The sequence below is a fragment of the Sardina pilchardus genome, chromosome 2 (genome assembly GCF_963854185.1).
Source record: "Sardina pilchardus chromosome 2, fSarPil1.1, whole genome shotgun sequence".
Classification (NCBI taxonomy): domain Eukaryota; kingdom Metazoa; phylum Chordata; class Actinopteri; order Clupeiformes; family Clupeidae; genus Sardina; species Sardina pilchardus.
Window position 1 is genome coordinate 9,882,961 of NC_084995.1, and position 25,632 is coordinate 9,908,592.

Genomic DNA, 25,632 nt, shown 5'->3' on the forward strand with positions numbered 1-25,632 from the left:
GGCGAACAGTAGGTGGCACTCTGGAATAAACCAATACTTCTTTTCACTAGTAGACTACTCTTGATTCCCTCGGTCAGCGCCACACACACACACGTGTGGCAAAAGCGAGTTCCTGTGCGTGCTGGAAGCATTGGTGAAATATGCATTTTTGTTGGTAGACAAATGCTGTAGAAAAATATCCAAGTTGTTGTTAACAGCATACCTTATTAGTTCAAGATGTCGGCCAGAGATGCAGAAGATGACAGACTGGAATCAGACGAAGCGATGAATCTCGAGTCGCCTCCCGTTGTAACACGGACACGCAGTGGTCGTCGAGTACGGATTCCATCTGCTCTACTAGACTCTGAAGTGACCACTCTGTCGAAAACACCCATGCGCCGAACAAGAAAATCAGTTATTCAAGAGGTACCCATCGTGTCTGAAACACCAAACACAGATGAATGTCAAGCTATTGATGGAAAATCGGAATCGATACCGACCAGAAACACAACCGAGGTGGAGGCCACTGATCAAGTGACATTTGCCCTGACCAAAGAATCCACTGTTTCGCAGTCTGCATTGTCTACAGATATCCCCATGGACAGCGTCAGTGCTGATAAATCCGCAGGTGTGAGGTCAGATAAGTGCAATGAGAAGGAGAACCGTGGTAACTCTAATGTAAGTTTAGACACATGTCCTTTAAATGGAGAATTGAAGAAAAGGACTCAGGATTCAGAATCTATCGTGAAACACACGCCGATGATACCGTTGGGAAAACCCAAATCCGGCCGTGTCTGGAAAGACCGCAACAAGCAAAGGTAAGATAACTAGGCTACATCTGACCATAGACCTAAAAGAAATGGACAAACAGACTCCGTTGTTCTCTATGGAAGGGGGCTGAAACAAAATTCCGTTTACTTTCCGTCGTACTGCGCAGACTCGTACTCAGTTCGTGACGTTAGCCTGCTGTAACTCGTCTGATAGATCGAACACCTCTGAAATTGTTAACGTTCGTTTTTTAATATTATTATTATGTGTACTTGCCTCTAGGTAATGCTTTACCATATCAAACAGTAGGCTACCGTAGGCTACACGCATTTTCACTGATCTTGCGAATGACTCTCCGTCATGGTTTTCGTGCAGGCTCACTCAGCTTCTTATCCAAACATTACGGGCGAACGTTAGCTTCCCTACAACAGACATGCTAAAATACTTCTTTACGGGAAACCAACGTAATATACGGGGAAGAAATGAATTAATTTTGCCTTCAATACCCTATATAGAATACACAGAAGCTATTAGGGAGACAAAGGGCACATGTTATATGAAGTTATGGGATCGCAAAAAAATCTGAAATCTATGGCCGTCCAAGGGAGTTAGCAGAGTGTTGATCACCAGCTCATTTCGTGTTTCTACTTCCGGGAATATGCCTGCCCCCTTGCATCTGACATGGCCCTAGGCCTAGGCTATAGCAGCAGTAGGGTAGGTAGCCTACTACATCCACCATGAATACGTATACGTAGACAAACAGCGGCATCTTTATATTTATATTAATATTTATATTTATATTTATTTTGTAGCACTTTGAGATTGTCCATAATATAAAGTGCAATACAAATAAAATTTATTATTATTATTATCTTGTGTACAGTCTCCCCTCTTGTTGGTGAATTTGGGCAACATATTTGGTAAGGAACACCACCAATATGTGAAAAACATAATATAGTATATTCTTGGTCACTCGGGAGCCTTTTGAGTTATACGGATTACACGTAGGCCTACAAGAGGACAATATGTAAAAACACACACACAAAAAAAAACAGGATAACACAATACAGCAAGTATACATCATCCTAAAATGAACTTTTATTTTGTCGTTTTCCCAGTTCAGAGACAACCTCGAAATGAATGTAGGTCATAGTATAGAAGAAAAGTGAAAGAGAAGCAACTTTTAAGTGCTGTTTTAAAATCCAAATTTGGTGTGACCATTTGTTAATTTTGTTTACTTTTAAGATTCTCAGCTCTGCTGAGGGACAAGCCATTACGCACATCTTGGGAGAAAAAGATGGAGGCGAGGAGGGAGAAGGAACTTGTGAAGAAATATCACCAGCAGCTGAAAGAAGAGAAAGCTAGAGAGAAACAGGTGATTTTTTCATCATTATTATTATTATGATTATTTATTCATGTTTTTTCCAAGACCCCACCCCCTTTTCATGTCATGTCAACACTGATTTTTTGCTGTTTGTCATGTGCAGGAGAAGAGGAAAAGGAGAGAGGAGAACCTGAAGAGAAGGGCTGAAAATGAAAGGAAGGCAGAGATCGTTCAAGTGGTAAGCACCTTGTGCCATAGGCACGCAAACTTTTATTGCGACATTCATAAGGTGGCCTTCACATACTGTATGTGGGCATAGTATGGGGCATTTGTTGTTAGCCAAGCTCTTCCTTAAAACTAGAGAGTGACAACATGAAATCACAACAGTGCACATTGCTGTCTCAGTATTTAAAGCCGGTCCATTATTAAGGGTTGATGCAGTTCATCAGTGTGGAAGCATGGATTTACATGCCTATTTTGGTAAACACATTACATTTATGTAGTGCTTTTCTCAACGTTCATAGCGCTTCACAGAGAAGGGGGAACCTCACTAATCACCACCAAATGTGCACCAATGTAGCACCTTACTGTGCGTTCAGACCGAGACAGTCAAAAGTGTCAAAGTCGCTGGTGAAGCTCATAACGCAACGCTCAACCCAGTTCAGCGCTCAGCGTTCAGAGTTTGACAGCAGTAATGCCGACTCTCTAGAAAATGAATGATTTCTGGCGCTCTTGAGGGTTTTGGTCTGAACGCAGTTACTGTGCTAGCTATACAAATGGCAGAATCATCCACCGTGCATGCTATTTCAATAACTGCTTCATACATGCTTCACAATGACTGCAATGAGTTGTTAACAGACATCTATCTAAATAACACCTTTTGAGAGTACCATGATGTCTTGTAAAATATTGAAGTTATGGGCAGTTCATATGGCTTAAACTGTATGTTTCATTGGTTCCCCATACTGTTTCAATTGTCCCGACCAGGAGGGTCCCACTTTTTCTGTAATAATTCCTCAACAGTTTTGCTCAAAGCTGAAAATGCAATTTTATTTGACAGCAGACTGGTGTAGGTTGCATTCAGTGTTAGTCTGGCTATCACCATACTAAGCTCAATCTTTTAAGGTTGAACATTGGTCTGGGGAGTCTTCACTTTATTTCTACTGCATAAGAGACGTGATCAATGGGTATAGTTCAAATTAGTTAAGTAGTTGTTGGATAGTCCTTCAACCAATCAGACCAACAATCAAGGTGTGCCTTTTGGATAAGAGAGTTTGTGATTGGACCCAGAAGATGCAGACTGGAAGTAGTCAAGTCAAGTCAAGTCAAGTTTATTTATATAGCACATTTCATACACAGAGGTCATTCAATGTGCTTTACATAAACAAAAACCAAACAGTAATTATAGCAGATAAAAGCATAGATGGGCAAAGAGTAATAGTAATAATAATAATAATAATAATAATAATAAAAAGATCATAATAGAAAATAAAAACAAAGCATATATCAAGATCAAATCAATAAGGAATAATTAACATAAAAGACTCCAGATGGAATAATTAAGAGACAGTTAGCAGAAAGCATCTGAGAACAATTTGGTCTTAAGTCTAGATTTAAAACTGGCTGCAGTTGGGGCCTTTTTAATGTCATCAGAAAGTTGGAGAGTAGGAGAGATAGATGTGCAGGTTTCCAGCCTGAGCTGCAGGGCGAATCCAAATCGCCGGCAGATCAGGCAGGGTTTACCCAGCCTTATTCAAAGTGGTACGATTACTTTGTAAATTACCTTTAATGAAAAAGTGTTTTAACTGTCCCGGCTCTTTCCTACATGCTAGAGTACAGGATTCCATCAGAATTGTTGCAGAGTAGGGTCTGTCCAGTCAGTAGCTTGAAGTTTGAAGACCAGACACCTGTATATGGCCTAGCCTCTCCATCTATCTAAATCTGTATCTTAAGAAATTGGTTACAGAATATCACTCGCTGGTAGTTTATCCAACAGTAACCAGTGTCATGAATGCCTATGAAATGTTCAAGCAATTGTTGTATTCACTACTAATGCCTATGAAATGTTCAAGCAAATGTTGTATTCACTACTAATCACTAATTGTTGATGTATTGCAGATCCGCAACACAGCAAAGATTAAGAGAATGAAGAAAAAGCAACTGAGGAAGATTGAGAAGCGGGACACTTTACCCATGATACAAAAGTCACAACCCAGTAATGGCAAACTGGCTGGGAAGCCACCAAATGGGGACTGAGAGGATACAGTGCCCTGTTAGCTTGATATAGCTGTAGACTGTCAGTAACAGTTGTCAGTGGCAACACATTTGTAATATTCTATAAAACATCAGTTTGCACCTCTAACTGTCAGTGCCTATTTTGATGCATAACTGATCTGAATTTGTCTATTAAACAAGAAATATTGTGTTACATTTTTGTTTTACCCAGATAATCTGAGAATCCCTGAGAAATCATTTAATGGTGGTGAGCTACATGGAATTCTGTTGGTTTCAAGTTGTTCTGAATGCAGCCACTTTTGCATTTAGTTTCTAGTTCAGCAGCCTCGTGGTATTGAGATCCAGGCCAGATCTAGTTGGTGTGTATGATAACTCAGGGGCTATCTGTACAACATTGAGATTAGATGAGTGACATTTCAAAACAAAACGGATCTTTCCTCACATTCTGTTGCTATAAAATCCATTTTAGAAGACTGGTCTCTGCAAAGGTACGCGCCGCTATCATGTCTGATAGCTACTTCAAAGCAAAGATCCTTAATTACTAACCCTCTCTGTTCAAAGCCAGCCAGAGCAAGCCTCAGAGACCTCGGAGATGTTCTAGAATGCCTATATTTCTGGTATTTTGATTGGTGGAATAGCAGCGCGGTTTAATCTTTGAAATGAAACCACTTAATAGAGTGCTTATTAAACTATCAATCACAAACTTGTGCCACCCGCTAGCCTGGGTTCCAACTGAACCTTAGCCCCGACCGCAACATTTGATGGCGGGAAGTTCAGTCTATGGTGCTACTATGCTCTACATACAGTACCCTCCAGAATTATTGGCACCCTTGGTAAAAGTTGACTAAAAATAGGTATAAAAAATAATCTTTAGGTGATTTATTGTGCTCCCACAATGAAAACAATGAGGAAAAATATACCCTGCAAGGCAAGCACATTTATTCTTAGAAAAAGGAAAATCTCATAAAGAAATAAATATTTTTAACAAAAACAGCTTGCTCACAATTATTGGCACCCCTGAAACATATTATGTACAACATTTAACAGGAGCATTTTCCTATGTAAATGAAACGTTTTAAAGTAAATCAGAGTGTCTGTGAACTTTCAGAAGTAGTTCATGACGTTCTTTTTCACTATGGTATGAAAATGAAGTCACTCAGAGGCTAAATCCTCTAGTCATTTTTCAACATTGTAGAGACAAGAGAATACACTAAATTGAAATAAAAAGAAATTGTGTTGACATTTGTAAGTAAGAGAATGCCTATGGAAACTAGGTATTTTGTTGAAAATGCCTATATTTCCAGTTAAAATGATGACTAAAAGGTTCTAATCATCTGGAAATGTGGCAAACATGCTTGGACAAAGACCCATGGCTATTTTGCTCCCACGCACAGTATGGAGGATGGTATGATAGGCAAAAAAATCCATAAGAACTACTGTTGAGAGTTACAGACAAAGCTATCATCTTGGGGTCACCAAGTCCCCCCCAAAAATCTTCAAAAGTGACCTCACTGCTAATAGATTATTTAGACAGCATGTCAGGTTAAAGCCAGTAGAGTCATTTAATGAACAATGTAAATGGCAGGAGTTACTTAATGTTACCATGACATGTCTGGGAGTGTGGTCTATTGTCAGATGAAAATAAAATTATGCTCTTTTGCTAAAAACACTTAAAGGGATATTCCGCCATTTTTGGAAATACGCTCATTTTCCACCTCCCCTCGAGCAAAACAATCGATATTTACCTTGTTCCCGGTCATCCAGCCATTCTGTGAGTCTGGCGATACAACTTTTAGCTTCAGCCTAGCATAGATCATTGAATCGGATTAGACCATTAGCTTCCCGCCTGCTAGCTTCATGTTTATAAGTGACTAAGATTTCTGGTAATTTCCCCATTTAAAACGTGTCTCCTCTCAAGTTAGAAAGTGCAATAAGACCAACTGAAAATGAAACCTGGCGTTTTTCTAGGCTGATTTGACATGGAACTACACTCTCATCTGGCGTAATAATCAAGGCAACTTGCAAACGTACCATAGGCGCAGTGATATCGTACGCAGCATCTGAAAATAGTCCCTATAGACAACAAGCAGTAGTAGTGCCAGTAGTTTGCGAGTTGCCTTGATTATTACGCCAGATGAGAGTGTAGTTCCATGTCAAATCAGCCTAGAAAAACGCCAGGTTTAATTTTCAGTTGGTCTTATTGCACTTTTTAACTTGAGAGGAGACACGTTTTAAATGGGAAAATTACCAGAAATCTTAGTCACTTATAAACATGAAGCTAGCAGCCAGGCGAGAAGCTAATGGTCTAATCCGATTCAATGATCTATGCTAGGCTGAAGCTAAAAGTTGTATCGCCAGACTCACAGAATGGCTGGATGAACGGGAACAAGGTAAATATCGATTGTTTTGCTCGAGGGGAGGTGGAAAATGAGCGTATTTCCAAAAATGGCGGAATATCCCTTTAAGGTGTCTTTGGCGTACATAGAAGAATGACTATACTAAAAAGAACCCCATGCCTAATCAGAATTATGGTGGAGGGGCTGTGCTATTGTGGGGCTGTTTTAATTCCCAAAGGCCTTGGGAACCTAATTAAGGTGCATGGCATCATGAACACCAAAAAAAACCTGAACATTTTCAAAGGAAACCAAACAATCTCTGCCAAGGCCCTAAAAGTTGGTCATGATTGGATCATTCATCAGGTCAATGAACCAAAACAAATGCACAGATCAAAACAAATATGGTTTACTGAACACAAAATCAAGCTTCAGACATTGCCATAGCAGTCCCCTGATCTAAACTCCATAGAAAAACAGTGGGATGAGTCAACGAGAAGAATGCACAAGTGTGGACCTAGCAATCTGGACGATCTGGGGAGGTTTTGTAAAGATGAATGGTCTTAAATCCCTTACTTTGTATTCTCAATCTTTATGGGGTGTCAGAGAAGAATATTACATGCTGTTTTATTGACAAAGGGAGGTTTAAGAAGGTATTACAAGTAGGGGTGCCAATAATTGTGAGTGACGTGTTTTTATTAAAAACATTTATTTCTTTATGAGATTTTCCTTTTTCTCAGAATAAATTTGCTTCCCTTGCAGGGTGTATTTTTCCTCTTGGTTTTCATTGTGGGAGTACAATAAATCACCTAAAGATTTTATTTAGACCTATTTTTAGTCAACTTTTACCAAGGGTGCCAATAATTCTGGAGGGTACTGTATCGAATAGTCAGGGTGGGCTTTAAACGATGATGGACAGAAGCAACAGCCTTATCTCACGTCATCTGATCATGCTTAGGTTGATTTTGACTGCAACAGAAACGCTCTGGCTATAAATGTTACCCCCCCCCATTTTATGATTTTGATTGAGATTTGCATTATTAGTGTATTTATTATTATCATTTATTTATAATGTATATGGGCCATTCTACAGAATTGGTGCAAATTCACACTTCAAAACTTCTTGAGAAAAATTTGTTTTTTCTTGCAAGTTTTGTAGTCATAAACTTAGTAGAACATCTAAGGAACACTATTCTACTGTTTGGACACTTTAATTTCCTATCGTGTTTTTATACAGTATAGAAACTTTTTCTCTCTCCCAAAATGTGTCACTACCGAAACGCAACAACATTTGCTATAAAAATGAGTTTTTAAACATTAAAATTAAATTTTCTGTACATTAACCTTCTAAATATATTTTTTACAATTTTTTAAAGACAGTGTTATGGTTCTATTGATTAGAAATAGCATTTTAACAAAACCATAAGGGTGGTCCATCAAATTAAATTCATTTTGAAAGCGATATTTCTCTGTAAATGCCATATATGCACTGATACAAATTTCAAATTCAAGGATTCATTAGTTTAAATTTTTATCTCACTAAATAAAATTATGTAATCTTTTTCTGATAGCAAAATATATTTTATTTTTCCAGAATAATATGTTTCGGTCGTGACTTCAAATGTTCGGTAGTGACGAACATATTTGACATTTCGATATTTTGTGTAAAAAAAGTAATTAGTTAGTCAAAATTGGTTGGCATCATGCAGCCAAAACATACAGAACAAAGAGGACCTAAAGCAACACCACATAAAAGCACTTTGCACTGACATTACGCTGAGGAGCTGGTGGATAGTTCCGTACTTGAAGGGAGGCAAGATTCTGTGTTGATTTTCACATCTCTTGAGAAAAAGATGACATAATGTAGGCTGGATAAACCCAGCCTGATCTGCCGGCGATTGGGATTTCGCTCTGCAGCTCAGGCTGGAAACCTGCACATCTATCTCTCCTGCTTCCTGTCCACGTTTGCTGGGTCCAATCACAAACTGGCTTATCCACCAGACGAACCTGGATCGTTGGTCTTATTGATTGAAGGACTATCCAAGCGTACAGAGTCATTTGAGCTATGCCAATTGATCACGTCTCTAATGCAGTAGAAATAAAGTGCAGACTCCCCAGGCCCCCAGACTAATGTTCAATCTTAAAAGATCTTAAAAGATTGAGCTTAGTATGGTGATAGCCAATACCTTTCTCTGTGGGGACCTCATGTGCTCTGTTTCAGAAACAGAAACTTTTTATTTGTGTTATAATAAACAATATATCAAAAGGATACAGAAAAAAGTAATATTTAACACAACTGGCATCTTGTTCAAAACTGAGGAAGAGATGGCAACAAAGTTTCTAATCTAAGAGCCAAGTCTGTATTTTCTCAGTTATCTGGATGTGAGCACTCTTCTGAGAGCATGTTTCTCTTTGTAGCTAACCGATTTGTATGAGGGGGGAAAAAAGGGTCTTTCTTACACAGGGCCGGAGTGGGATACTTAATTTTAGTGGTAAATTACAAGTTCCAGCGGCCCTTTGTAGTGGTGGGGGGATAGACTACATCACATGGCCACTACCACACTATCTGTAAGAGATTGTTGGACTCTATACCTGACATGAGCCTGCTTCAGTACATCAGCCCAACCAGCCATCATACATGTGATCAATGCTTCCAACAGCATTCAAACCGGCCCGGGTTACACCTTTACTTGAGAGAACTTCACTCAACCCTTCTCAAATTGAGAAGCACCATTCTGTCTCACTCCTGCTTTTCCTATCCAAAGGTATACAGCAAGCAGTTTCCAAACAAGTCTCTGAATTTCTTTCATAGAACAATTATCTGGATCCAAATCAATATGGGTTCAAAAGCCGTTCAAAAGCTCTACTGAAACGGCTCTGCTGTTTGTAACAGAAGCCTTAATGGAAGCCAGGGCGACTACTTGGTCATCAGTACTCATTCTGCTTGACTTATCAGCTGTCTTTGACATGGTTAATCACCGCATCCTTCTCTCTATACTCTCAAACATGGGCATCTCCAGCTCTGCTCTCTCCTGTTTTGAATCCTACCTCACAGGACACTCATTTAACGTATCATGCCATGGACAACCGTCCACAGCTGTCACCACAGGGGTCCCCCAGGGCTCAGTACTGGGCCAGCTTCTCTTTGCTATCTACTCCACCTCTTTGGGACAGATCAATCGTTCACATGGCTTCTTAAACCACTGCTATGCAGATGACACACAGCTCTATCTGCCCTTTCCAACTCATGACCCCTTGGTCCCGACACAGATCTCAGATTGCAGACATATCAACATGGATGAAGGCACACCAACTCCAGCTAAACCTCTCAAAAACGTGGTCCTCCCAGCCAAACCTACCATACATCATGACATCAACATCAGACTTGACTCCTTGTCTATTGCATCTACCAGGACTGCAAGAAATGTAGAAGTCGACAACCAACTAACTTCCTCCGATCATGTTGCCTCAATAGCCTGGTTGTGCCATCATCATGCACTCTACAACATACGGACAATCAGGATTTACTTGACTCAAGATGCTACCCATCTCCTGGTAGAGGCAATAGTCATCTCACAACTTGACAACTTGAGTAATGCCCTCCTGACGGGTCTTCTAGCCTGCACAGTGAAACCCCTTCAGATGATCCAGAACGCAGCAGCGTGCTTGATCTACAACCAACCTAAAGGGGCGCATGTCACCCCATTGCTCATTAGGGGTGTCACGATACCAAAAAATCAGTAGTCGGTGCCAATACTAGTAAAATTACACGATTCTCGATGCCAAATTCGATACTATCGTTAAAAAAAAAAGGATTTTCTAAAATCTCATGTACTTAATTAATTTCTTTATTGAAATATTTGCAGAATACTGAAATATAATTTCTATAACATACAGAGCATAACAGAATACAGTATCCAATTGCGAGCATATCACATAGCCTAGGCTTACACATAATTAATTAAATCACTTTTCTAATGGATTGTAGCCTATAAAAACCAACAACTTGCATCGCCTTTTTATCGCTCTGCTTTCATATAATGTGAATGATTTTTTTTACAAGATGTAAAGTCTTTATTTGAAAAACACACACATTCTGTAACTATTTATACATTCTATATGACATTTCTGATCTTCATTAGCAGCAAACTTTATGCAGATTATAGCCTAATTCATATTACAACTCCACCTCTTAAATTCAGCTGTCTGGTTGAAGCCTCAACATTTTGTAAACAAAGTAGCAGGCTAAGTTTATCATACTAGGCTACTGGTTGGACTAGTTTCCCCACATGTGTTTAAGTTTCAAGGTAAGCTACTTTTTCTCTTTGGGACAGAACCTTTTAAGTCTTGGAGTTGAAAAACATTGGTATAGATGGTCAGTCAACTTGAATGCAAGAGTTTTAATGTCTGCAGCATAGACATAGCTAATGATGCTAAACGGATTTTAAACAGCAATTTAGCTAGTCGTCTTCTGTGCGTCATTGCGTTCACGATTGTGAATGTTTTATTTGGATTAAATGTGCATGTCGTGGGCGGGTGTCCATTGAGCACGTACGACAGCGGGCCAATGAGAACAAGTTTACTTTTACTTTACTTGTACTGTTTGATAAAGTTGCACGTATAATCTACAAAAGTTGAGGAAGAAATATGCTTCCACCCGGGCAGCGTCAGGTGCATCAGTACGACCACGCTTCCAGGAATGATCTGGTTGGTTTTCATGGAGACAGACGCTGTGAGCAGAGGGGAGAGGCTGTGTGTGTGTGCATATGTGTGTGCATGAGAGACAGACGCGTGAGTGACAGAGAGGGAGAGCAGGGAAAGGAAATTCAGGTTAACGAGTTGCGTGTTTTTCAATACCGTTAAAAAATAGATAAATAAATGTAAAAAAGTAAAGAAACGCAATATGTGGCGGCCGGTGCTGAATCTGTGGCGCATCGCCACAAATTAGTCTATGTGTGGGAAACACTGTAGGCTATTGCCCCCATCAGTTCCGGAAGAGTCGCAGCACCGATGCTTATGCTGGCGTCGATGCTTACGGTGCTTCAAAAAAATAGTTTTTTTTCATTTTAGAATCGAGAGGTATCGCAAGTATCGGTTCTCGTGACATCCCTATTGCTCATCCAACCACACTGGCCACCGTTGGCTGCCCGCATCAAATGCTTGCCTACAAAGTAATCTCCGGCTCTGCTCCCACCTATTTGAATGCTACCACATGACCGCTGCACTCCTTAGGTGAACGACGTCTAGCTCTGCCACTTATTTTAGATGGTAGTCCTATCAAATCACATAAAACATTACAGAAATATGTCTGACAAATTATTTGTACTGAAAGAGAATATTTGTGCACTTGAAAGTTTCTATTTATTTATCAAAATAAAGAAATAAGTGTCATTTTGTCACTACCGAAATAATCACGTCACAACCGAAATATCAACAAATGTTTCGGTTGTGACAGTTTCGGTAGTGACGAAATAAGCTCATTTTGATCCTACCACTAAGATGCTAGTCAGTACGTAGTTAGCTAGCACAGTTCTCAACGTTGAAACATGAGTAAAACCTAAATGACCAGTAGAAACAATCAAAAAAACGTAATTAAGCATTGAAAATGTGTGTTCGGTAGTGACATTCTTAAATGTTACACACTCCAAACTTTCGATCACATTTACTTCAAAACAGTGGGCCTGATCTACTCACCAAGCCACCATTAGGGAGAGAGGTGCAGGCAAAACTTCCTGGTCCAAAAAGGAGGGGAGTGGCTTAAAGCAGTATCATATTATTGACCAAACTGTGCAATGTTTCGGTAGTGACGTGAAAATGCGGGACAGCATTTTTCACATGATTATTCATGATTTTTCCTGAAAATATTGAATAAATATATATTTTTGGTTTTAATTATCAGAAGTATTCAAAAAGATACTTCTAAAATTGATGATTGAATGATTAAAAAATTAAAAAAAAATATTTCATATTTATTTTTCAATGGTAAAATTCAGACCTTAGCGTTCGGGACAACCACCTCTCAATAGAAAGCACCATATAAATGATGATATTTTATATATAAAGCTTGCAGCTAAATCAAATATTACTTTGGGTTTTGATTGGTATTTGCTTGTATTATTTTATTATCAAAGAATTTCCTACATTACTGCTTTTTAAATTAGTTTTTTGGTTCCGGGACAGCAATTTGCACGAATTCTAGAATCGCCCATATAATGTATATTTTATTATAGTTTATTTAAACTGTCCAAAGGTGACAAAAACACAAGACAAACTAAATATACAGCCTAATCTCTCCTCCTCTAGGCCTATTTGGATATGCATGGCAAGTGGCCTGTAGCCTATTTGCCATGGAAAAAATACCATCTTGAAAAAAGTGGAAAATGTTCCCCGTCATACAAAGCAAGGAACATAGGACCCTTAAAAAAAAAGGGTCCCATACAACGCGGGGAACATAGGACCCTTTTTGGGGAAAGCGGGGGACATTTTTTAAAAAAAAAGGTGGAACATATGCTCCCGGCTGTGCAGTCTAATGTTAACCATCGCAAACATAGCCTAATGCATAGCTTTCAACCCTACCGTTCTTTTTTCTATTTTCTATTTCTATTTTTTCTATATTTTAGCTCTTTTCCCGCAATGTTCCTGATTTAGCATTTTCCCATAAAATATCCCGTATTTGAATATCCTCATAACATTTGTCCTTCCATTGGATCTGTCAGTCTCTTTACTGTTGTCCTGTTGCTACTCCCTTGCCCTACCTTGGTTGTTGTGAGAGCACGATTTGACGCCAATCTGTAAGCAAAGTCATGGTAGACCTTCACAACTCGCTTAATGCAGAGTGAGTAACCTATGGCCTAATGTCAGGAATACACTAATCAGTACTAGCCTGATCTACAATCTCCACTTCATCCTCAACTAACACTGATCATGTAATCATTGAACAAATAAATTGACTGAAATCACAAGAACAACCAGATCCATAGAATCTAAGACATGCTCAACCTTCTGATTAAGCAGTACAGTAAGGCTAGAATACTTAGCCCATCACAAGCCATGCTACTCTCAGTGTTGGTCACAATAGTGATACTTGTAAAATCAAATATTTTCTGAGGTGGTACTCACAGCTAACGGTTTATTGTGGTCCCACTTCAATGAAATGCTGATGGAATGGTGGTTTAAAATCCCAGTTAAGTCCTACATAAAGTATCTATCTCTATCTATGGATGGCAGTTGATGACCGACTTACTGATTTATTTTATCAGGACACGAGGGAAGACCTTTTATCCTCTGATCATGTGCCGTCAGTGTTTGCACACACCAAGGTCAGAGATGAGGTTAGGGAAGCAATTAAAAAAAACAGCGGTAAGAGGCGTCCAAACGCAAAGCTGCCAGGGCACTCTTCAGTCTCTCAGCTGAAATTAATGTGATGGGTGAGGCTGAAGAGGAGATCGTAGAAGAGGCTATCAGTGAAACTAGAGTCAAATGTGATGCAATGTGCCAAACAGACCTTACTTCAGACTACATTGAGTCACTTGAATTGAATTTGAGTGTCAGCAACTCCAGGGTGAGACCTTCGCTCTGAAAGAGAAGCTGAAGCCCTCAGATCTAAAACAAAACACTTTTGAAAACACTGACAAACTGAAAACCTTTACAAGTCTGCCCAACTTTAAAATGTTTATGGCAATAATTGATCTGGTAATGCCATTACTTTCAGATACAGTATGGCAAACATCACTATCTTCCACCAGCTGTTAACCTTCCGATGGCTTTTTTGTCATATTTGTTCGGTGTTTATATGTCTACTATTTCAAGAGCATTTACAAAAGTCATTAATATACTAAATGAGAAGTTAGTAGGCTGTGTGTGTTTGTTTGTGTGTGTGTGTGTGTGTGTGTGTGTGTGTGTGTGTGTGTGTGTGTGTGTTTTAAAATGACCTCTGACAAACCTAAAGATTTGAAGGCAAGGGCACAGACATAATCTCAGTATAAATCACACAACACCATAATAGGTATAACTTCACAAGGGGTAATCTCCTTCATCTCCAAGGGCTGCCAACTGATCAGCAGTGATCATTACAGCAAACAGTGTTTTTTTGGATAATCTCCTACCAGGAGACTTGATCCTAGCAGATCATGGCTTTAGGTTTTAGGAACAAGTTGGCTTGTACTGTGCAAGGGTTGAAACTCCTGCCTTTACACGTGGGGGGAAAAAAACAGCTGGGTGCTGTTGAACTGGAAGATTCCAGCATACTGGCAGCAGTCCGCGTACATGTTGAGAGGTCAATGGGTCAAGCTAGCACAATCCAAGAATGGATGGACCTCTGCCTATCAGTCTTCTGATGAAGTCATCAGAAGAAGAGTTCACCTCTCTAGTCAGTGGCATGTGCCCCGACGAATCTATGCCCTTCAGTGGTGCCAATTGATTAACTGACCTCACTAGTACGAATCAGTTCTTTAAAGGAATATTCCACCATTGACCAATTGGGGAAATAAGGTCATTTTCCGTTTTCCACCTCCACTCAAGCAAAACAATTATTATTTTTTTTTTTTTTACCTTTTTCCCGTTTGTCCAGCCGTTCTGTGAATTTGGCGGAATAACTTTTAGCTGTCAGCATCAGGCAAAACCCTCTGTATGAAAAAAATGGATGTAGACCACTGAAGTTTCAGAAATTTCGCTTCGTCACAAACAACTGGGCTTGCACCTGGTAGTGGTATTGATGATATCTGTTTAGTGCAAATGTACCATTTATGTAGCCTAGAAATCTAGACGCCCCTAGCTACCATCTGTTGTCTCAATGCAGAAATGTTTCTTTTCAGTGGCACGGAGGAGGGGGATTCCGGTGTCTTTGGCACAGTGTGGGCACTTGATCTCCAAAATACCATCGCCACAGCAGGAGCAAGACAGGCATCTGGAGATGACCCAAGGTAGGGACGGAAGGGAGCAATGTGGAGACCGCTGGCGTCACATAACAGATGCTTTTGTGCAGATGCATAAGCCGGCCTACATTTTTTCTGGCTTTTTGTTCATGCTCACATTCCCATCTGACAATATGTTATTGTGGCTCTTTAAGTGCCTTTGGATTGGATTTCTTCTCTCATTTTCCTAAGGACTATAAGTACTAGGCCTATAGATGCCAGTAGCCTACCCAAATTAGTTTGAGATTAGTTTAAAAAGGTGCAATAGGCCTACATAGGCAAATGACCTACACACCATACACATGAGAACACATAAGGGCACTGAAAGAGATTGAGGGATGCACTCTTTCATCATGTTTGTATGTAACTTTATGTTGATAATTTGTAATAGCCTACTGACTGCAATAAATACAAATTCTGACTGGTGAAATTCTGTCACAGCAGAGTACATCGCGCGCTGAGCTGTTACGTAGGAGCACACATCTCCCAGGCCGCTTTACATGTAGTGGCCGCATAGGATACTGTCCCATTCCTCTTCAAAGGGTTTCAGACAATGACTGACATGATGAACCTACAATTACAGAAAGTGGTACAGTAATTACATTTTAACTTGAATGTTATTGTTGTTCTGTCCTCAGATTTATTTGTTTGGTTTACTAAAAATGTTTCATATATAGTTAATTTTGTGTGTAAATATATTCATGAACACATTTGCAGGGACCTTTATTTTGACATTACACAGGGCAAGTAACGTGTTTACATCTCTGACCCAAAGTCATCGATATCCCACTGTTCTTCTGAAGCCATCGATGGCCTAGAAGCCTAGCCCTAGAATTCTAGACGCCCCTAGCGGCAGCAACGTGGGTCTGTCTGGTCAGTCTACTAAAAGGACGGAGTTAAAAGAGGTCTCTGCGCATCTCGGGTTTTTTCCCACGCCCACGCCAGCATTGGCTGTAAGTTTAATACTTATTTTTTTATTGCTTAATCTGCATTATTTAGTTAGCTGTAATGTCAGCGAACTTGATATAGGCCTATTCGTTTTTGAATTAATGTTACTTATTGTGCTGAAATGCTAGCGTAGCAATGTGTACGTTGTAGGCTATGCTAGTTACAGCCAAAGCCATGGCTTTGGTTACAACAAGCAGTTATTCTGATGTTAATGTAGGTTAGCTTAGTTTAACGCGTGAGTGTCACATTGTGTCATTTAGTTTAAGATAGCTTAGTAGGCTAGTTTGCTGTTCGAGAGAAGTATCTTTTTATTTATTTCTGTTTAGTTTTCACTCACTGTGTGAATGGGCAATAGGGCTCGGGCACACGCCTTGTATTCTAGGAATATCGCCGACATATTGGTAGCGCACCGAACGTAATATCCATTCATTCAGATGCAGAAGACAAGGAGCAGAAATATAGTAGCGATTACTTCTTTTCCTCTTGCGATCGTGGGTTGCACTGTTACACCCACTACACAGCAACATGATACGACCAAGAAGGCAAAAACTAAGTAACAGGACTAATAGGCGGGAGTAAATCCATAGTAGCCTAATCCACTAAGGAGTGAGCTGCCAATATGGCTGCGCCCAAAGTTTTCACATCATGATACCGAGCCCTATTAGCAAATTGTTTAGTGTCATATTTAGTTTGAACTTAGGCTTTCTGAAAGACTAGTAGCCTACATATTTTTTTATATTTATTTATTTATTTTAAAATTAGTCTTCACCCTATGGTTTTCACCTGTCAGCAAGGCGCTCATTGTCCTGATGTTGATGTCTGAGGTAGCCTACCCTTGCGCCTGTGAGCATAGCACCATGTAGGCCTCCCCAGCCACAGTACAAAGAGTATCCAGACCTAGCCTGGCACGCCCTCCCAGTGACGTAACACCTTCGGCTTTTGCTGTCGCTGGTCTGGTCAACTGCTAATCGGGAAGGATTTCTGAGTTCCCGAAATCTGCGGAACTGCCCCCTTTGGTCGAGAACCAATCAACTTTGAGCAGCTCCAACGGCTCTGGGTAGAGGCGTGTTCAAGGCAGAGGAAAGAGTGTTGTTATTGGTTTAAACTCGGCAAACCGCTTTCTTGGTTTGTTTAGTAGCCTGTTAGCTAGTTGGTTAGTTAGTAGACAATCACACACTTACTGCCAGCCCTTGTGTGAGTAGGAGCACAACACAAGTTATCCCAACATAAAGGTAATTGCCACACGGTTTACATCGCTCTCTGTTATTACAAATGTATGTAAAGCCAGTTTTAAGCAAATTGCCGTTTTGATCAGTTGGAGATGAAGCGCCCAAACTGGTGACGTCAAATGCTACTGCTCTACTGTAGTTCGTTATCACCATGTTACAAACAAACTCAAAACAATTAAACTGATCCTAAAAAATAAAGTATGACCACTAGAAGCAATAGAGCTGACCTAAATGCATATTGAAGGCATTTAACTAAGTTCCCATCGTGGGCCGAGATATATTTTTTCTAAAAGAAAATCCCCTCCACTCCCGCTAGCCTCTAGGAGCGCAACCACTGCGGCGATGAGATTACTTTCCCTCCCTATAGATTTCTTTGCAATGTCACGAAAATATGCGCGCGCAAACAAGAGGCAGAAAGCACCATATACAACATTAAGCAGCTGCTCTCTGTGAAAAGATTAAAATGAATTTTATTGCCAAAAACAGCACCATTCGAAATGACAATGGGTAGAGAATGTTCAGGAATGTAAAGTAAATGCATTTCTTTGCCAAAAACACCAAAACCGTCAAAAAGACGATGTTATATTAATAATAAAAACGAACGACAAACTCTGAAATAAACTCTGAAATGAGATGTTATCATCATGTAGACAACAGTGGCATACAAAAAATGCCGATTGTAGCGCATCTGGTTAGGTTTAGGGATCGTATCGATGATATGTTTTTTTCAGGGCCGATACCAATTATGAAATCGGGAAGCCGATAACCGATATGTGCAACCAATAAAAGTAAAAAATTATAATTCACATGAAAGTAAAAATAGAACTGACACAAACCTCAATTCAAATCTATTAAACCTATGTTTAACTGTAAAAATTCACCAATTCACCATTTCTAATGGAAAAATAGTAGTTAGCACACCCTGAAGTGTTCTGTGCTGTACTAAACAGTGCAATAGCCAACAGTAAATTAAAATGAAAAGTGCAAGGAGCTGCCTGCAGCATTTGTACAAAAAAATCAAACGTAAATTGATCGTTTTTACAATAACTTCTAGTAGCCTGATGTCTGTCAAACTGCAACTTTAATGTCATTATCAATTAAAAACAAATCAAAAGTGGGACTGCGTGTCTGTCTGTGTGTGTCTGTAGGCTACCGTGTGTGAGCATGCATGAAGGGGAGAGGCGAGAGAGAAAAAGAATAGCTCTCTCTATGGCTACTATCTAACTCTTCGTACAGAACTTACACATTCACAAGCGTACGTAATGTCGCCAAATGGAGATTTTAGAATTAGCCTACTTTACGTTTAGCAAATTGTGAGACTGTTTGCTTTATGCACAGCATTACAGTTTCATTGGGACCGATAAGATGATTTCTGGTGCTGCCTTACAAAGTTAGCCTGTCTACACAGGTGCAGCGGGTCATTTTCACGAGTAGCCTAGTAGGTCATTGATGCATTTAATGACTCCAAATACATTGTAATGTCGTACTTTTGCAACTTTTGTGTAAAGGTTTGTTACTTCTTGCAGTGCTGCTTATACCTTCAAGTGAGCTCGTTCAGTCTCTCCGCCTCGAAACAGACTTTCACAGCATTTAGCCTCTGGTGTTGATTGGCTGATTCGTTGTGCTTAACAAATCAGATGGTGTTGTTGTGGGCGGGACATTGCTGTAGTGCTCAGAGTGATGAGTGCAGGCAGTGGAGGCCGCGTTAGGGACAGAGCGGCTGCAAAATGTATGTTATCGGCTTATCGGTGGAAAAAATGGCCGATACCGATAGCCATGAAAATGCGGAATATCGGCCAAAAATATTGGCCTGGCTGATTATCGGTCGATCCCTAATTAGGTTAACTTTATAACGCTGTGACCGGCCACCCGGCGTTTTCTGCCCCACGTCTGCCCGCACATCTAGTTTGGTAAATGGGAAATACGTGTATAGATAATGTGGACTGAAGTCGGACAGGCTGGGCGATATGATGAGGTCCGTGAAAATGGAGGGAGGAAGAAGGTAATGTTCAAACCAGCGATCTCCAACTTCTCCAAATACCACTCTTTGTGAGCACCTATCAGATATTCTACCTTCACCGATAACGGAACAACATGATTATTATGTTCTAATAATATATTACATTATTAGAATAATAATAATAAGAAGAAGAAGAAGTAGAAGAAAAAGAAGAATCCTTACAAAAGCAATAGGGCTTCGCACCTCTCGGAGATCATCTGAGTGCTGTGAATGTGTATAGAGTAGTAGACCTAATATAAAGAGACCTGTGTCTGGAAGGTCCAGTCACTGGTCAATCAGTATTTCTGGCTATAATTCCACCATGAAGACAGAAGGACACTCCAAACAACTCAAAGAAAAGGTTATTGAAAAGCATATGTTGAGGGGATGGATACAAAAAATGTTCAAGTCACTAAACATCCACTGGAGTTCAGTGAAATCATTAGGGAATGCAAGGAATATGGCAAATGTGTAAACTGAGTGCCCGTTCAGGAAGAACAATGATGGGGGAGCCCACCGAGGCTCACCTAACTCTGAAGAATTTAAAAGCTTCAGCTTTTTAACTTAGCTTTTTTAACAGTCAAAGCTCTATGGGTGAGTGGCTTATTAAATCTTGACTTAAGTTTGCCGAAAGACATGTGGGAGACTCCAACGTCAAATGGATGGATTTGCCTAGATGTAGCCATTTGGCCATCAGACAAGACACTATTTTTGGGAGACACCAAACACTGACTGCACATCACCAAAAATGCACTATTCCCAATTTGATGCATGATAGTGGTAGCATCATATTCAGGGGATACTTCCAGACAACAGGCCCTGCTAGGCTTGTAAAGGTAAAAGTAAAATGAATTCAGCAAAATGATTGGAAATCCTGGAGGACAATCTGATTCAGTCTGCAAGAGAACTACGACTCAGGTGAAGATGTACATTTCAGCAAGACAATGAGCCATAGCATACAATGAAAACTACACAAAAGACAGCAAGCTGAATGTTCGAGAGAGAGCCCGAGTCAAAACCCAGACCTCAATCAAATCTGTGGCTGGACTACAACACGACTGTTCACACCTGTCTCCTTCTAACCTGGCAGAGCTTGAGCAGTTTTTCAAAGAAAATGGAGTAAAACTGCAGTATCAAGATACCCTAACTGAGACCTACTGTAGGCACGCAGGCTCCGTGCTTTAATTGCAACCAAAGGTGCATTTACTACAGTAAATGCTGAATTGAAGGGGTGAATATTTAAAATGCAATTGCTTATTTTGCATTATATATTTTTAACAAATTAGCATTACTTTGTAGAAATCTGTAGAATTTGAACATCCACATCTTAATTTCCCTCTACCAGCAACCATTCACTCAGCATCACAATCTGCAGGCCGATGGATGTACAGTCAGTAAATGTCGGCTACACATGAATTAATTGATTGTATGGACGGAATTTCACAAAACCTACCTGCGATTAAAAACAAAATACAAAACGGTTCTTGATATTCATAGAAAAACTGTGTCTGCCCTACCCTCATTTGTGGGGCTATGACGTGTGTCAGGAATCATTAGTACAAAATTACTGGGGGGGGGGGGGGGGGGATAAATGGCCGCCTCTTCGCTAGCATAGTGGTAGGTAGAAGGACAGCAAAAAAAATGGTTGGCCATCTACCTACACAGCTCAGCTTCACCACGCGGCCCCCAAGAAATGATGGCCTGTTGCTTCAACATTGGTCAAAGTCATTACAATATTGGGAGATATAACATTATTAGGTTCTGGAAAGAGTACGGTTAAATTAATCATAATCATTTGTTACATTGTCAGCACAGAAATTGTTGCATTATTGGGAAATGTGCTTTATTACATACATTTTATTTGTTACATAACACACCAGCACCGGCAAAAGTTCTTCCAGTGTGGAATGAGGGCAGCTGACGATGTTTTGGGCAGTGTTGATGACCCTCTGGAGTGCTTTCCTCTGAGCCGCTGTGTAGCTGGTGTACCATGCGCACGTGCAGTATGTTAGTGTGCTAACGGAAGGCAATGGAGGCATGGTAAAAGGACACCAACAGTCTTTGTGTGATGTTGCTCCTCCTGAGTATTCTCAGGAAGTTGCAGTAGTCAATGCGAGATGTTACAAGGGTGTTGACAAACGCTTCAGTGGAGCATTGTGTGAGTGCGGGCAGAAACGCGGGAGAGCCAATGATGCCTGGGCATGAGATATACCCAGGCAGCTTATGCAGACTGAATACGGTTCCAGGGCAGGGATGAACTACCCACACCCTTGGACGCACTGCTTCATCTCGGTGTCTTCAGACATATTTGCTTTTTAGATTAGCCTTTTTAGAGAAAGAAAAATGTTTCGTCTTCCATCACCAGGCTTTGACAGTCAACTTGTTTTTCTTTTCTTCCTGTTTCAGTTTGGATTCTTCTCGTCTTCCTGTCGGTTCAGTGGCAATAGACGTCGCTGAAGCATGAAAGAGTGGTTGCTCTTGGCCACGGTGACCAGGCCGGCAGATTACTCATAGTGTAGTAACGTTCAAGGTATGAGATGCATGGATATTGAGAAAGCCCAAAAAGTACACTCGAAAATGAATGTGTTGTCCCTACCTGGACACACAGATGTGTTGCAAGTTGTGTTATATTCAACTACTATTGTGTAACAAATAAAAAAAAAGAAAACACAAAATGTGTTGTCCCTATCCAAACACAGAGATGTGTTAAAAACAATGGCCGCGTTTCCCAAAGTCATTAAGAAGCTCTTAACGCTAAGATCTTCTTTGGAGCGCTCTTAAGAACGCTGTGAAAGAAGAACGTGTAAGAAGAAGAATCTTTCACTAAGAAGGAAACGTAAGATCGAGCTGACCCACTCTTAACAGCCTTCTTGGCGATCAATTGCTCAGTGAGCACAGCCTGCCGCTAGGGGCGTGTAGATTTCTAAGCTTTAGTGATCAAGCTGCGTCAGGGTCCAGGGAAATGTATATCCTCCACTTTTTTAAACAATAAAACAATTTTCAATGTTGCAATGCACTCGTGGCTGTGGACCACTGGCGCAAGAAACATAGACTTAAAAAAATTATATTGAATTACACGTTTAGATTTTCAACACATCTGCATATGAGTTTATAGTACTACACATACAAAAAACATCAACAACCCTGTGGCATTTCACAGATATCAAGGAAACAGATGTAATTGAACTCAGCTGAACCTAATCCAATGAGGCTTCACCTGCTACTCTACGCGTTGCCAAAGTCCGCGATGTAACAATCCAGTTTACATTAATGCATACACTCGCAGGCCACATGGGCTGGAGGGTTACATCTTCTCGGATATATTAAAGTAGACTAGCCTACATCACATGCCTACTACCACACTATCTATAAGAGAGATGGGATGCGTCTTGCATGAGTTAATATATGAATGTCCTGAGCTAATAAAAAGTAGACATAGGCTATATTGATAATCACCCTGTTTGATCAGTAGTGTTTTGGCAGACTATAGGTGTAAGGAACCGCGACCGCACAGCCCAGGCTGCAGAAGTGCTGCAAGGGCGCAGCAAATTATCTTCAGAAACAATATATTTAAGATCACGATATTCACACCGGCCCAAAACGTTAACGGCCCACTGGGAATCCTCCGAATCTCTCGATTAGCTACCCGGGCCTGCACACACACACACAAACACACACACACGCACACACGATACATGCGTAGCCTAATTGCACCTGTAGGGGGAACACGGGGCACTGTGTGTGACTTGTGCGCTGATAAAGGGGTGGGTGATCAATTTGCCTGGCATCGATTGATTCAGTTTCAGCACCACCGTGGTGAACAGCTCTCGTTAAGAGCTTCTTAAGAAGCTTCTTTGGCTTGATCTTAAGGTTCTCCTAAAAAGGCAGTTAAGAACGCGTCTGGGAAACACCCGTATCTTAGCGTTCCTTCTTAGCGATTCCTTCTTTGGAGCCTTCTTAAGTCCTTAAAGAGACCCTATGCAACTTTTTCATAGTCATAAAATCACTCAGAAATCGTTGTTTCGCTTGACTGACCAGTTTCATCGAAAACAGTAATATTTCCTCCCGCCACCAGTGTCCCTATCCGCTATTGCAACCTTGCAGTTTCTGCAGTAGACGATCGCTCCTTGTTTACATCTGGAAGTCAGAGACGCGTAAGGAACAAGAAGAACCACGCTTGCAATTTATATATTTATATATAGCCTATATATGTATAAATATACACGCTAAAGCTGTCGGGGAAGCTCTGCAGAGAAATGTGCAAGCATAAAACGAGCGAAAACGAAAAACGAAACCGAAACCAGAGATGAAATCGCCAATCCTGCATAGTTCCTCTTTAAGAAAGATCGCATTTGGGAAACGCGGCCAATGCAAGTTATGATGTTTTCAACACATTCGTTTTAAGAGTGTATTATCCTTGTTATACATGTTCGATCAATAACTCATTTCTGAAGGTCACATGCACAATCGGAATAAAAGCTATAAATAGATTCTGTGGTACTTGTGTTAGATGTGAGATCCGGGTGAGATCTAATGCTTGGCGTTAGAGCTAGATAAACTTAAGCGGTAGTTGCCTGACTGTTTCTGTGTGAAGTGCCCTAGCTGTGCTTTTTTAACGCAGCGCTCACAGCTGATGGACAACTCACAGGGCGCCCGTTATCAGAGGGTGCCTAGCTATTCACTAATGCCATCTACTGTATGTTACTATCAAATAGAACGCCGCCATAGTCACTATGGCTGCCACACTGGCCATTTGACTGGAAGAGAGAGAGATATCTAGAGAAAATTAAAATTTTACATTTTCAACACTGTATACAATTGTGGCCACTGAGCTAGCGGCTCGAGTTGGTTGGTAAGATGGCAGCGCAAAGCTGTAGTGACATCATGTGACCCAAACAAATAATGTTTCCCGAATTGTTCGGGACGTCTGGTCACCCTAGACATCCCAGATAGCAAAATCAGATTCGCAGGTAGAGGACTGCTGCATGCCGCTGGTGACGTGCTACTTGTCGTCGGCCGTTGGACCACTATCTCTTTAAACTTGTCATTTTGTCAATTGTCAACTTGTTAACATTAAGAGAAGACATGACATGTTAAAATTATGGATGGAGTATAGCTGAACTAGAAAAGCTCTCAGAGAGCGCAGACCTCCACCAAGCAAAAACATAACATAAACTATACAGGAAACTAGCGTGCTCCAAGTTTGCCATACAGTGGGGAGACTAAATATTTGACCCCATGCTAAAGTTGACTAAAAAGAGGAATATAAAATCATCTTTTGACAATTGATCTTAATGCTTTCATACAAAACATGAGTAAAAATTCAACCTTTAAGGACACCAGTTTTCTTTGTGATTGAAGAATGTACTGTATTGTAAATAAATACATGTTCTTCTTTAAAATACAGGGTGCATAAGTATACACACCCCTATGTTAAATCCCCATAGAGGCAGACATATTTTTATTTTTAAAGGCCAGTTATTTAATGGATCCAGGGTACTATGCATCCTGATCAAATAGTCCTTGTTTTATTTCATTCACTAAATGCAATCTCAAATCCTCATCATAGACATCAACAGTCAATATTTTTCTCCAAATCCTTTTTGCTTTGCTCCCCATGTATTCCAAGCGGTCTGCTTCTGGGATGGGACGTACTGTAGCAAATATCTGTGTAACAATCGCTCTAAGCCACACCCTCTGTTTGCTGGATGGTTGGTGGCTCTCTGTAAATTTTCGACACAAGAAATCCTAAGAGATCTCATCTGTGGCAGTCTCAGTACTGAAGGGAAACAAAATTCAGTGGAATTACGTAGACGGCGGAAGCTAGGCTTATCCGCACACTGAATAGCCTAGATATAAAACATTTTAAATACATCACATGGACTTACCACACTGCACTTTTACC

General features: G+C 40.4%; 1 protein-coding gene across 1 annotated transcript; it reads left to right on the forward strand.

Annotated features, from left to right (window-relative positions):
* Nucleotides 1-82: 82 nt before the first annotated feature.
* ccdc86 (coiled-coil domain containing 86) lies at nt 83-4,501 on the forward strand. Its single transcript, XM_062517933.1, has 4 exons — nt 83-797; nt 1,993-2,122; nt 2,235-2,309; nt 4,190-4,501. Exons 1-4 carry the CDS (start codon nt 217-219, stop codon nt 4,325-4,327), a joined length of 924 nt encoding a protein of 307 aa, XP_062373917.1. The 5' UTR covers nt 83-216; the 3' UTR covers nt 4,328-4,501.
* The last annotated feature ends 21,131 nt before the right edge of the window (nt 4,502-25,632 follow it).